The sequence below is a fragment of the Macaca nemestrina genome, chromosome 12, assembly GCF_043159975.1.
Source record: "Macaca nemestrina isolate mMacNem1 chromosome 12, mMacNem.hap1, whole genome shotgun sequence".
NCBI classification, from domain to species: domain Eukaryota; kingdom Metazoa; phylum Chordata; class Mammalia; order Primates; family Cercopithecidae; genus Macaca; species Macaca nemestrina.
The window spans coordinates 69,476,422-69,491,765 of NC_092136.1; the positions used below are offsets into that span (position 1 = coordinate 69,476,422).

Consider the following 15,344-nt stretch of genomic DNA (forward strand, 5'->3'; position numbering starts at 1 on the left):
TATGAATTTGGATAGCTTACAACAACAGATAATTAAAGATTCTTCTGAACAAAATCACCCCATTTATCAGCATATGATTGTGATCATATTATCATAGCAACCTTATTTTCAGAAGAACACATAAAGAAAGCAAAGGAAAATAAAAATATGCCTTCTCTCACCACTTCTCGTCCATCTCCTGTCACCTTCTTGCTGATGGGCATCCCAGGACTAGAGCATCTTCATGCCTGGATTGGGATTCCCTTCTGCTCCATGTACATGGTGGCCTTGGTGGGGAATGTGACCATCCTGGCTGTGGTGAAGGCAGAGAGAAGCCTCCATCAGCCTATGTTCCTGTTTCTTTGCATGCTCTCAGTTACTGACCTTGTCCTCTCCACATCCACACTGCCCCGCATGCTCTGTCTGTTCTGGCTCAGAGTTCATGACATTGCCTTTGATGCTTGCCTGGCCCAAATGTTCTTCATCCACAGCTTTACTGCCATGGAATCTGGCTTCTTCCTCGCCATGGCCATTGACCGCTATGTGGCCATCTGTGACCCACTGCGCCACGCCACCATTCTCACACACAGTCGCATAAATATAATGGGTATCATTGTCGTGTGTCGGGGAGTAGCTTTCTTTTCTCCACATCCTATCCTGCTGAAACAGCTGCCTTACTGCAGAACTCGAATCATTGCCCACACCTACTGTGAGTTTATGGCTGTGGTGAAGCTGGCGTGTATGGACATAAGTGCTACCAAAAGCTATAGCCTCAGTATGGCTTCTATCATTGGTTCATGTGATGTCATTCTCATTGCTGTATCCTATGTCTTCATCCTGCGCTCTGTATTCCGCCTGCCATCTCGAGAAGCTAGCTTGAAGGCTTTGGGCACGTGTGGCTCCCATGTCTGTGTCATCCTTGTTTTCTATTCCACAGCTGGGTTTTCAATTTTCACTCATCGTTTTGGGAAAAACGTGCCAGCACATGTTCATATTTTCATTGCAAATATGTACCTTTTGATTCCCCCTTTTCTCAATCCCATTGTGTACGGAGTAAGGACCAAGAAAATACGGGAGCATGTTCTTAAGGTGCTAAGGGTCAAAGCTGCTTGATTTTATTTGGATCACCAAGAGAGATGGTTGAAGAATAAATCTAAATGCAAGAGATGATGTAGGGAAAATAACTAACAGTTGTTACTCTCATAAAAGGAATAGTATTCATTATCTGAAAGTTCTGTTATTCACCAGATTACTGTAAGTTCCAAAAATTGTAATTAAACAAGTTGTTTCAGATTTTTTATTTAGTAAATACTGAAGAGATTAACCTTCCCCTATGTATCTGTTGGATCCTTCTTTGTATTTTTTTTAATATTCTCATTCCCACCTCACCTCCCCAGTCTTCAGTCTCATAGTTTCACTGATGAACAACAGTCCTTGATTAGAAGGCTTAGGTTTTGTTTCCTTTAATTAAACATATATCTTCCTGATAAATGTCTAAACTGAACACATATTATATTTTGTAGAATTTAGATTCCATACTTTTTCTGAGTAGTTTAATAGTTTATTGGTTAATGGTCCAGGCTTTGGAGTTAGACTGCCTGGGTCTTAGTCCAGTATTCTTCCCTGGTTAGCTTTATTTCCATTTATTTCATTTTTGCCACAGTTTCCTAATATATCAAAATAAGTGATCATAGAACCTGCTTTATATGGTTGTGTGAGAATTACATGAGATGTGTAACTTGAAATGGCACAGAGAAAACACTCAATTAAAAAAAAAAGGTTATTTTATTCTTCCTTCAATGATTATGATTTCCGAAGTTCACCACTCTTGACTTGCTTCAAGAACTTTAGGAAATACCCATTATATCTTATGTAATATATTTGCAACTGTGTAAAATGTGTATCTTTTGATGTTTATATAATGAATATGTTTGATTCCATTTTGTTTTAGCAAATATGGCAATACTTCAATATTATTTTTCCTTTTTCTGTGGAATATTTTGCTTAATTTCATGCCATAAATTGTTTACATTATTAAAGCTTTGTAGAAAATTAGATAATACTATGGAAATGCAATAGAAGAGTGATAAGAATGCAGTGACCACTTTCATCTCTTTCGTTGACACAATTATTCATTCATTTATAATGTGTGTTCAATAAATTTAAATTGGATTAGATGGATTTAGACTAATTTTCATAACACTCTCATTTATTCTTTCATCATTATTTAGTATTTTTTTCTTAACTTTTCCTTAGAAAACATTTGCATAAAGATGTCATAATTAAGTTATTTAGAATCCTTTGATACCTGTGAAACACTGAAACAAAATCACTCATCTTGTTTGAGTGCACAGCCATTTCAGATTTCTCTGATCATTTAGGGCTTCCAGCTTTCTTGTTTCATCATGTGAACTAAACAGATGGGGTCAAATTAGAATTCTACAGACTAAATTGTAAATAAAACAGACTATATTATGTTTGGTATATACTTATGTACTGTTGCATATACTTTCCTTTCTTCCTCAAATACTTTTTACTGCCCATATATCATTGTCATACACTTCCCACCATTAGTTATATTTTATAATGCAGCACAGTGTCAACTGAAGAAAGCCTTCCCTGATATTTCTTTTTTAAATATATATTTATATGCTAATAATAAAGAAAAAAATATCTACATAATCACCACTCATGTTTCTAGCATTAAGACTAAAGGTACCTAAAGGACATTTCACTGTTAAGTGTGTAAAATTGTAGTAAAATACATATAATAGTTATCATTATAACCATTTGAAGTATACAGTTCAGTGACATTAAGTACTTTCACATTGTTGTGCAACCATCACCACCATAACCACCATGCATCTCCTGAACATTTTTGGATCTTTCCCAACTGAAACTCTATATTCATTAAACATTAAGTCCTCATTCTTCCCTCCTATCATCCCCTGGCATCTACCATTTCACATACTGTCTTTAAATGTGACCATTCTAGGTACCTCATATAAGTGGAACCATACAACATGTGTCCTTTTATGACTGGCTTATTTCACTTAGAAAGTCTTTAAGGTTCATCTACATTGTAGCGTGTGTTAGAATTTCCTTCTTTTTAAGTTTCAATCATATTAAAATGCATGCATATATATATTTATATATAGTCTCACACACATATATACGTGTGTGTATATATATAGACTATGTCTATGTCTATATATAGACACACACAGCCAAAAGGTAGAAACAACCCAAATGTCCATCAAATGAATGGATAAACAAAATGTGTGTGTGTGTGTGTGTGTGTGTGTGTGTGTGTGTGTGTGTGTGTATGTGTGGATAAATACTATTTTTAGTAGAGATGGGGTTTGGTCATGTTGGCCAGGCTGGTCTCAAAGTCCTGACATCAGGTGATCCACCCGCCTTGGCCTCCCAAAATGCTAGGATTACAGACATGAGCCACCACACCCAGCCTCAGCAATATTTTATAGTCAGTTTACAAGTATTTCACTACTTTGCTTCAATTTATTCTTTTATTTTTTTTTTGATATGTTTGTAAATGACATTATTCTCTGACTTTACTTTTTCAGATTGTTCATGATTAGCACACAGAAATGCAACTGACTTTTGCTTGTTGATTTTGTTTTTCTTCTTTCTATGTGTACATAGAATCTTTGTGAATTTCTACTACTAAGGTAATGTCATTTGTGAACAGATATAATTTTAGTTCTTCTTTTCCAACTTGGATGCCTTTTGTTTCTTTTTCTTGTGTAATTGCTTTGGCTAGGACTTCTAGTACTATGCTTAATATGAGTGGTGAAAGCAGGTGTTTTTGCCTTGTTCTTGATCTTAAAGAATACGCTTTTTAATATTTTGTGATTGACTATGGTGTTTGCCATGAGTATTTCATATATGGCCTTTATTATCTTGAGGTTATTGGTGGTTTTTAATTGTTTCTTTCATAATCATTAAAATCAGATAACTATGAGGGCAATGCTATGCCAATGTTCAATGTTTTAAATAAACCGATTACTGAAACCTCAACCAATTACTGAAACCTCTAACTCTATAGTATATTAGTCAGAGTCTAATGAGATAACCAAAAGCACTTGAATATTTAGTGTTTGGCATCCTTATTGCAAATAATTATTTACACAAATTACAGAATTGCTGAAAAGTCAAATATTTGAGCGTGAAGACTCCCAGAAATTAGAAAGAAATGATTCTAATGTGACTCTAGGCCAGTGAAATAGAAAGGCAGCAGTAGTGTAATCATACATTATTCAGAGGTGTGAGTCTCTCAGTGGAAACTGAAAACATAGCAGTCCCCTCTGGCAGGATTTGGAACCATGGGCTAAATGCAGTTGAAGAATATAAAACATTAGGAAAAATACCCTGACATCTCTTTCATCTTCTCTAATATTTGTTTTTCAGTGTCCCTATTGAACAAACTCTGCAGAAGATAGATGATCTGTTATCCTGGAAAATATAGCCTCCAAAATCTATCCTTCCTGAAATATTAGAGAAGAAAAAAATTGAGGAACATATCTGTAGGAAAGCAAATACAGTATTTACATAACATCTTACCCAAAATAAAAATAATGATGCACCTATACATGATAATGCATATCGTGTCCTTGATCAAGCAAGTAAAGTTCAGGGGGATTTGGGAACAGGAAGCCAGCTAGGAAATTTCCTGTAGCTTTGTTTTTTGGAGCTAAATACAGTTTAGGTAAGTTACTTCAGGATATCTGGAGACATATGAGGATATTAATGTGATCGCCCTCGTTAATTAACAGGCCAGTCTCTCCATGATGTCCTCTAGTCCCTTCATGTCTCATCACATATGTTCTAAAGAAGCATTTAGTTTACAACATCTGCATGTACTTAAGTCTAAGAAGTACAAGAAATCAAGTATCTCAAGAGACCTGGAGTCTAGAGACCATCTCTTATTGGTTTCTATGATCAGAGTTCAGGTGGTAAAGAACAACCAGATTGAATCCCTTTAAGAAACCATATTTTGCCTGGAAAGACTGGGAAAGATTGGTGAAACTGTTTAAAATGTTTAGAACTAAACAGCATTCTCATGAGAGGATATATATATATGTGTGTGTGTGTGTGTATATGTGTGTGTGTGTGTGTGTGTGTGTGTGTGTAGAGAGAGAGAGAGAGAGAGAGAGAGAATATGTTCCTTGCAGGCCTCTTGTCCCCCAGGATAAGAAGTGTTAGGATACCTATTGTCCTTATAGCCATCATTCAGCTGAGTCTCTGGCTGTGAAGCGAGACCATCTACTTACAGAGGTAAGATAAACAGGTTATAGGCAGTAAAGAGATGGCTAGTTTGGGGGAGAAATCAGTGCTTCCATGAAAAAGGAATGTTGAAGCCTAGGATGGAAGTTGCAAACTAAATCCTAAGGAGTGAATTCTCAGCCCTCGTGGCTGTCTGAAAGGTACTTTTTGACTTTACAGAAAGTGACATAGAAGAAGACTAACTCAATATTCAAGCTGAGATTTATCTCGCCATTGGATTTAGTCCTGATATACCTTGGTCAAAACTTTATTTTTCTTAGCATGCTTATTTTACTCATACAAAAAGGATTCCTCAAATTCCATAGGTTCTTTATATTAATATATTGATATTTCAAGCAAATTAGCAATTTATTTTATTGTATACATTTAGAGTGTACAACATGATGTTTTGATATACTTATATTGATAAACATATACACAACAAATGATCACTATAGTCAACCAAATTAATATCCATTATCTCCTATTGTTGATTTAATTTAATTTATTTTATGGAGAGACTGGTATGATCTTGGCTCACTACAGCCTCCATCTCCTGGGTTCAGGCGATTCTCCTGCCTCAGACTCCAAGTAGCGGGGATTACAGATGTGCACCAGCATCTCTGGCTAATTTTTGTGTTTTTAGTAGAGACAGGGTTTAACCATGTTGGCCAGGTTGGTCTTGAACTCCTGACTTCAGATTATTCACTTGCCTCACTCTCCCAAAATGCTGGGATTACAGGCATGAAACACCATGCCTGGCCAATTTTATTTTTTTTAATGTATTTGAAATCTACTCTGTTGGCCAATTACCAATATGTAATACAACATTATTAACTAAAAATAATGATTTACCAATTTAAAATTTGGTATTGTTAGAACTTTTCCAAAGTAATTGTTTATATTTTCCAAGCCAATCATTCTGAAAACTGGTATCTGTGAACCAATGATTTTTTTACAAAAGTTCACTTTGGAAACAGAAATCAAGTCACATGCATTGTGTGATTTTGAGGAATACATTGTGTACATTCTCAATCTGATTGATCATTTATAAAAGAACACAAGTATATAGTAGCATGAATACTATGGTTCCAAGATTTAGACATCTTCTAAATTGGATTATCCTTTGTAAAATGATAATTTCTTACTATTGAGTTTGTATGATTTTATGAAGAATAAGGTATTTTCTTTATTAACTCAATGATTTGCCTTCCAATATAGCACCTGCTTTGTTTACACCTCTTCCTTCTGAAATATCAACTAATTACCTTAGCTGCTTTTCAGTATTTCCTAAATCTCCTGTTCCTCCTTTCTCTAAGCACTATCACTGATAATAGACAAGAAAGGTTAAATATACAAATGGCAAGGTAGTTGTTCTTTTCCTTTTTTGACTGTCTCAGATGGTAGAAAATTATATCTCTATATTTGTCAATATATCAATTGCTATCTCTGTAATACTACTACAATGTATCTAGCCAGCTGAACAATACTTTCTGAAAAAAATCACAAATATATATGTAATATATACTCACATAGAATACTTTTCTGTCAATTATTCTTACCCAAAAAAGCACACTCACATGCATGTGATTCATTGAAAGGTGGTACTACTGAGAATATTATTCCATAGCCAATTCTATGTTGTTGAATGTACACATCTTTCCCGGTCCATAATAATAATAATAATGTTGGTATTCATGTATCTATAATATTTGTGATTTTTAATTTTGACAGAAACATGGACTATCCATTGCTTACATAATGCTAGCTTTCAACAGGAGCGATCTTCTACCTATCATCTTCCTACTGCTTGGCATTCCAGGGTTGGAAGCTGCCCACAAATGGTTCTCTGTCCCTTTCTGCCTGGTCTACATATTGTCACTGATGGGAAATATTGCTCTTTTGTTAATCGTCAAGACAGACCCAAAACTGCATGAACCTATGTACCTCTTTCTATGTATGCTCTCTGTGGCTGATTTGATGCTTACTTCTACTACTCTTCCTAAAATACTGAGCCTCTTCTGGTTCAATGACAGAGAGATCTACTTTGAAGCTTGCCTCACTCAAATGTATCTTATCCATTCTCTGTCTACCATGGAATCTGGATTTATCTTGGCCATGGCTTTTGACCGGTACGTGGTCATTTGTCACCCAATGAGACATTCTACTATCTTAACACCTACAATGATTGGAAACTTAGGTCTGGTTATTGTCTTCAAAGGAGCTGTACTACTCAGTCCACATCCCTTCTTCCTGAGGTGGCTTTCCTACTGCAGAACGAATGTCATCTCACATACCGACTATGAGTTTATGGCCCTGATAAAGCTAGTTTGTACTGAAACCAAGATTCGTAGAGCTTACAGCCTAGTCATAGCATTCCTGACAGGAGGACTGGACTTCGTATTGATCATCTGTTCTTATACTCTTATTCTTCTAACTGTCTTCAACCTCCCATCCAAAGCTGCCCACCACAAGACCTTAAGTACCTGTGTCTCCCATGTGTGGGTCATCTTGGTGTTTTACACACCAGCCTTTTTCTCTTTTCTTACCCATAGGTTTGGCCACCACATTGCTCCACATATCCACATTTTTGTAGCCAATATATACCTTCCTATTCCACCCATGATGAATCCCATTATTTAGGTGTTAAAACTAAAACGATCAGGGAGAGGTTCTTTAAGTTCTTAACAATAAAAGGTTTTTGATTTTGCAAGGATATTTGATTCTCCTGGGTCATCAACAAAGATAAGGGTTTACAGAAAACATTTAAAATAAATCAGCATTCCCTTAAACTTTAACTTTTCAGTGAAAGTTCTGCTTCATATAGACTGTTAAATCATGTTAAGCATATTGACTTCAGTGAGCAGTAATGAGTATGGAAGATGCACAGAAGGTTGAAATATTTTAGACCAGAATTCTAAATCTTTATTTATGTTTCTAAACCTGATTTTCTGTGTAGATTTTACAGCTTGTTAAGATATAACTAAATTTATATTTAAATAATTTTGAGTTTGATAATGTCCAATTCATCTTATTTTCTTTTATGAATAATTTTTGTGTTATATCTAAGAAATGTATTGCATAAATTTGGGTAATGAAGATTTTCTCCAAAAATTTCTTCTAAAACTTTTATGTTAGATAAGGTGTAAGGTTTTGGTTCAGGTTTATCTATGGTATAAGAATAACTGGAAATTCATGATTGTGAATTTGTGTCTTAAGTGAGATGATGCACCTTAATAATTCTGAACATAATTGAATCTAATTTCCCTGTTTCATAGCTAAATGTTTTAATGTCTACTCTATTTTCCTGAATCATATACACATTTTTGAAAACCAACATAACAGCTATGAAGGAAATAAAAATATTTTAGTCCAAAATATATTTATTTAACATATTCTAAAGTGGCCCTGCAAAGCTGTCTTTTGTGGGGAACGTTTGTATCTGTAGATCTATGGAGAATCTGCATTAATGCGCCTGGCCCTTCCCTTTTTGGTTAACGGAGAGTCTGATACCTTTAAAGTTCTGGAAAGAAACATTTGTCTTCTCATCTCCCTGGGGGCTTCTACCTGTGAGGTTTCATCTACATAACAACCTGTGCTAGATAAGCCTCCTCCTCCCCCTGTCCTGTAACCTGTCTTGCTATTAAAATAAGTTACTAAGGTAACCTGTTTTGCGCCATATCTGCATGCTCATTCTTGGTGCAGCCTCAAGGGGGTGTTTAAGCTTCTGTACCTCATTGGGAGGCTTGGATGTTCATTCTGAAGGCTCCTTTATATGTTAAATAAATTTGTATGCTTTTTCTCCTACTAACTAATCTGCTTTGTTAGTGAGTTTCAGTCTTTGTATCGATAATCAACTTTTGTGTTTTCACTCTTTATTCTATGTTATAGCTCCCACGACAGAAAGCTAGACTCAATACCTTGAGCACATGGGGCTCTTATGCTTGAATCATCTTACTGTAATACATATTTGACCTTTTCTCCTTTATCACTTACAGATTTGGTTATAAAATTGTTCCACATATCCACATCATTATAGACAACATTACTTTGTTATCCTTCTTATGTTGTACCCTACCACCTATGATGTAAAAACCAAAAATATTGAAGAGAGGATGCTAAACATCTATACTTTATAAATGTTTGAGCCTGTATGTTTGTTTGCTTGTTTGTTTTTTAATTAACCAGCCTATTCAGCAAGGCAGGTAATAATCATGGAACTATGGCTTTGTTTATATTCAAATAAATCAACATTACCTAAGAAGACAGAAACTTTCCAGGTAAACATGGAGTTCATATTAACTCTAAAAAACAAAAATAACAAACACATAGTTAATATGTGGGATAGAGTTGGTCCTCGCAAATGGAAGACATACAGTATTTTGTGAGAGGTAGTGCTTTTTTCATTACAAGGTGATTTCTTCATTTGTGTTTGCCCAGCACCTACATTTGGGTTCAAAACACATCGACCACATAGTAATTCCTTTTATAAAACAGATGTTCGATTAAGAAGGATGGAGACGACTGCAAGTCTCATTCTTAATCGATTTTACACTTCTACTTTACTTACAGACACAAAAATACTTGATCACAAAACAGAAATGAGAAATCACAATGAGAATCGTGCCCTCAAGTTTTTGAGTGAATCAGCATAAAGTTGTTCCGTGGATGTTTTAGCCATTTTTAAGAGGCAATGAAATTCAGTGGAAAAAGCTCAGTCAAATCACTGTTGTATTCTGCCTGTGGTTCCCACCTGCAAGTTGGGGAGAGCCCCGTATACCCTTATCTTACCATGTAATTTAAAAATCTGAAATGTATAGGCTAATGTGCACTTATAAATTTAGATGATATTCATGTTTTTCTTTTGCATGTGCTGAGGGTTAGGAGTTCAACTTTATGCACCCATAAAATTGAAGTTTTGTGGTCATGTTCTCTTCACTGTCAGCATTTGGTTAATCTCTCATTCACTGAATATCTGACAAGTGTCTATTCCTTCAATAAATACTCATCGAAATGGTCTGCTTTGTGCTCCAAAAGGTTAAATTAGAAATTTATATGCAACTTAATTATAAAATTTAGAAAAGTGCATAAAACTGGACATGGAGCAAACTGTCAGCACAAATGCTAAAAGACAAATTTGGAAAAAGTAGTGTAAATGATTGGCAGAAAGGAGACAGGAGGATGGGAAAGCTATAGGGAGTCTAAGACTTTCATTGAATTGTTTTGTATTGTTTCCACTGTATTTGCTACAATAAGGGAAAACTAGCGCAGGTAACCATTTCAAATAATTTTTTTTTTTTTTTTTTTTTTTTTGAGACGGAGTCTCGCTCTGCCGCCCAGGCTGGAGTGCAGTGGCCGGATCTCAGCTCACTGCAAGCTCCGCCTCCCGGGTTTACGCCATTCTCCGGCCTCAGCCTCCCGAGTAGCTGGGACTACAGGCACCCGCCACCACGCCCGGCTAGTTTTTTTTGTATTTTTAGTAGAGACGGGCTTTCACTGTGTTAGCCAGGATGGTCTCGATCTCCTGACCTCGTGATCCGCCTGTCTCGGCCTCCCAAAGTGCTGGGATTACAGGCTTGAGCCACCGCGCCCGGCCATCCATTTCAAATAATTTATATTTTTATTCAAATTAATAAAAATATTCAATATAAAATTTAAAAAAAAAAACAGATGTTCACTCATTCCGTTATTTCTTGGTAGACACAGACATGTTGGCCGGGAGTGACTGATATGCAAATGTCAATACAAGTTTATAGAGAGGCAACATTTTTTTCTCTTGCTTGTAAACAGTTACTATTCTAGTAACTAAAAATAGAAAAGTAATTAAGGACAAAGTGTGTATCTGAAAATCTTAGATATTCTTCCATTTGAAAGAAACTGGGACCAAGATTGAGGTTTAGCTTATTATATAGACTTTATTTTTGTTTATTTTAAAGAAAATGAAGATTGTGGTACAACTGTTGGAGTTTTATATAATTCACTATGTGCCATAGCAGGAATTTAGATGTTTTGCCTTGAGAATGATATATATTTGAAACATTTTAATTAGAAAAAAACTTAAAAAGGAGAAAGAACAGAAAAAGAAAAGTATAATTGTCACCTGAAAATCTAAGCACAGCTTTTCTGCTAAATAAGAGTGTTCTTCTTCGCTGTAACTATTAACATAATTTTAATAAACAATGCAGAACATGTTATGTTGCTTAATATGATATGGATCATCTTAATCCCTCCACAATGACTATTTTATTGTGATTGTGCCATAGAAATATTTGTTTTAAAAATTTGAACACTGAAAAGGTCAAATGAAGAAGGAAAAAAAAATAACTTGTAAATCTACTAAAACTGTCTTTGCAAAATATGACAGGGAAAGAGATCTGGCCTAACCAACTCCTTGCTTCTAATCTCCAAGCTGTCCTTGTTCATTTCTGGGTGTAGGCCAAGCTAACTTTAGAGGAAATTTAGTTTATAGTTTAACTTGGAAACAAAGATGATAACAGCCCTTTCCTGGAACATATCCCCTTCTTGCCCTGGGAACAGTTTGCCTTTGTAGAACTAACAAATTTGTCACAAAATTAGAAATTTTGGTTTAGGATTCATGCAGCGAGAGTACACAAGATTCTAAACCTCCTTAATTACTCCTAGAGATAACATCACTATTGTAAAACCTAAGATTGGTGATTGAGATATTTTTCAAACCATACAGTCGAATCGGCTGGCACCATTCAGATTGACAAACTGGGTCATCTGGTCTTCTGGGCTCCACCCAGGGATCAACTCAGCATCAGAAGACAGTGTTGACTCCCAATGATTTAATTTCTGTCCCAACCAACAGGCACTCCCACTACCTGGGCCTTTACCCACCAAATTATCCATACTCTAGCTGGCTCTGCATGAATTAACCTTTGTCTATTTCGGTTCTTTTGTCTTGATAAATCAGCTCTATCTGAGCAGCAGGCAAAATGAACCCATTGGGCAGTTACACCACTGTACTGACAGAAAATAAATGCAATAAGCATTTTGTGAGTCTTACTTTCATGAAACTATGAATTATTTTATATATGAATTACATAACTCAATAAATGTGAACAGTCTATATTGTTTTTTAAATTACATTAGGCATTTAAATAGTTTTTAGTATCCTCCATTCCTTATATATTCTTAAATGCCTCTCTCAAGTTAGCCTCTATGACCAGCTTGTCTATCCTTTCATACCTTTCACCATTCTATTACTTTGTACTTGAAAGAAAATATTAGAAAAAGAGAGTATAGGAGGTTTTACAATTTGCTTAAATTAAGCATATATTTTAAAAAGGATTACATATTCTGCACTTACTCAAACTTTATAACTATGAATAACTTATGGATAACTTTTGTATCAGTATATAATCCTTTTTGATTGCCACAAAATATTCCATGGTACGGGTGTACTGGAACTTATTTCACTCATTCTGTACTTCTAAGAATTGAATTTATTTTAAAATATTTATTGTGTTTTTTTAAAATTTTAACAAATTTTTACTATAGTTTTAGATTGACAGCAAAACTGAACAGAAAGTAAAGAAATGTCCCGTACTCCCTGACCTCACATAAACAGTCCTCCCACTACCAACATCCCACATCAGGGTGGTATATTTGTTACAATCAATGTTCCTACATTGGCACATGGTTACCATCAAAGTCTGTAGTTTATATGATGGTTCAGTCTTGATGTTGTGCATTCTATGGATTTTGACAAATGTACAATGGTATGTGTCCACCGTTATACTATCATATAATATATTTTCATTGACCTAAACATTTTCGGTGCTCCTTCTTTCTGTTTATACGTACTTCCTCTATAGCCTTTGGAAACCACTTTTTATTGTCTCTATAGTTTTGCCTATTTCAGAATGTCATATACTTGGTGTCATTGTTTCTATCATTTAGCAAGATGCATTTAAGTTTCCTCCACATCTTTTCATAGTTTGGTAACTTCTTTTTTTTAGTGATCAATAATATTCTATTGTATGGATGAACCAAAGTTTATCATTCACCTATGGAAAGATATTTGGTTGCTTCTAAGTTTGCAAATTATGAATAAAGTTGCTGTAAACATTTGTATGCAAGATATTGTATAGGCATAAGTGTTTAATTCAGTGGAGCACAGCAAGTTCAATTGCTGGATTGCATAATACAAGAACATTGAGTTTTGTAAGATACTGACAAACTTTTCCAGAGTGGCAGTACTAATTTGCATTCTCACCAGCAAGGAATGAGAGTTCCTGTGCTCCACGTGCTCACTAGCATTTGGAGTGGTCAATGTTTTGGAGTTTTGCCGTTCTAAAAGATAAGTCCTAGTATCTTGTAATTTTAATTTGTAATCCCCTAGTCAGTTATAGTGTTGAACATCTTTTGTTATGATAATTTGACATCTGCCTATTTTCTCCGGTAAGCTGCTTGCTCTGATGTTTTGCCCATTTTTAAATTAGATTTTTCTTTTCTTTTCTTTTCTTTTTTGTTTGTTTCACTCTGGGCACCCAAGTTGGAGTTCAGTGGTGCAGTCTTGGCTTACTATAACCTTTGCCTTTTGGGTTCAAGTGATTCTTCTGCCTCAACCTCCTGAGTAGTTAGGATTACAAGTGTGTGCCACCATGCTTGGCTGTTTTTGTAATTTCAGTAGAGACAGGGTTTCACCATGTTGCCCAGGCTGGTCTCAAATTCCTGGGGTCAAAGGATCCTACTGCCTCAGCCTCCCAAAGTGCTGGGATTACAGGTGTCAGCCACCACACCCAGCTGGTTGTTCATTTTCTTATTGTTGAGTTTTAAGAGTTATTTGTATATGTTGGGTAACAGTCCTTTATTAGATGTATCTTTTGCAAATATTTTCTACCAGTTTTTGGGTAGTCATCTTATTCTCTTGACAATGTCTTTTGAGAATAAAAGGTTTATTTTTAATAAAATCTGATATATCAATTATTTATTTCATGGATCATGCTTTTGATGTTGTATTTAAAGTAATCCACCAAATCAAAGTCATCTAAATTTTGTCCTACATTATATTTTAAGCATTTTGTAGTTTTGCATTTTATACTCAGGTCTGTGATGCAATTTGAAGTTAACTTTTGTGAAGGTTGTATGTTTGTGTCTAGAATAAATTTTTTCAGGGATTTGATTTCTATTTTAGTTCACACCATTAAATGTTACTATATTAACCACTATATTGCATTATTTTTTGCTTCTATTTATGTGGACAAATTCTGAATTGTAAGGTCATTCTCTTCAAAAGTTCATGTATATTGATTTTTTAAAGGTACTACCAAAGCAGAGTGCTCTTTTAAAATGTCAAATAAGAATGTTTTCCAAAAACAATATCAAAGACAAGTGTATCCCAATGTTACCTACTATCTTCTTTAGAGTTTTTCTCCATTACATATAAGATATAACATCTTTTTTTATTTACAATTTCTTGAAAAGTAATAACATGAAATATTATTTTTGTTTTGTGTAGTCCATTTAGAATTCCTCATTTTTGAGTTACTTTTAGATACTTTTACCAAATTTCCTGTTTAAGAGTTTGACTTGTTTTCTCCTCAGTGACTCACAATGCTTTGTGCATTGTAGTGTTTACTCTTCTAGCTACCAATTCCTCTGCAAGATGTTTGCCCTTCTCCAACCTCATTTTTAAAATTTTAAAGCCAGCTTGTTTATTAAAGATATACCTAAGTCATATGAACTTGAAATTTCTTAGACTTAATTTATGAGTGCCCTTTTATTTGTAAGCCAATTTGATAGGCACAGCATGTAATAAGAAATGTACATACAAATAAACACATCTAGACATGTATACACACACACAAATGAAGATACAATAGCTTTTACCTTAGAACCCTACCTATGAGATAGCAATATAAACTGACTAGTTTACACGACTGGACATTGTTTGCCCCGTCGGTAGTCCAGTGAAGGCTGTAAACCAAAATTTTGAGTAAAGCAGTTCTCATGGCAGTGTGATTTTTAAAGGCCAAACCTCCCCAGACTCCCAAGAACACTGGGACCAAACAGCATCACAAAAGCATATCACATACTAACCAGGCTTAACCCTG

General features: G+C 35.0%; 2 protein-coding genes across 2 annotated transcripts; both read left to right on the forward strand.

Annotated features, from left to right (window-relative positions):
- Positions 1 to 147: 147 nt before the first annotated feature.
- Positions 148 to 1,092, forward strand: LOC105468636 (olfactory receptor 52D1-like). The gene has a single exon (XM_011718831.3). It carries the CDS (start codon positions 148 to 150, stop codon positions 1,090 to 1,092), a length of 945 nt encoding a protein of 314 aa, XP_011717133.2.
- Positions 1,093 to 7,023: 5,931 nt separating this feature from the next.
- Positions 7,024 to 7,905, forward strand: LOC139357339 (olfactory receptor 52D1-like). The gene has a single exon (XM_071073954.1). The coding sequence runs from the start codon at positions 7,024 to 7,026 to the stop codon at positions 7,903 to 7,905; it is 882 nt and encodes a 293-aa protein (XP_070930055.1).
- The last annotated feature ends 7,439 nt before the right edge of the window (positions 7,906 to 15,344 follow it).

What these genes read in the sequence shown, in the direction of transcription:
- LOC105468636 (XM_011718831.3), top strand. Translation starts at nt 148, where the DNA reads ATGCCTTCTCTCACCACTTCTCGTCCATCTCCTGTCACCTTCTTGCTG.
- LOC139357339 (XM_071073954.1), top strand. Translation starts at nt 7,024, where the DNA reads ATGCTAGCTTTCAACAGGAGCGATCTTCTACCTATCATCTTCCTACTG.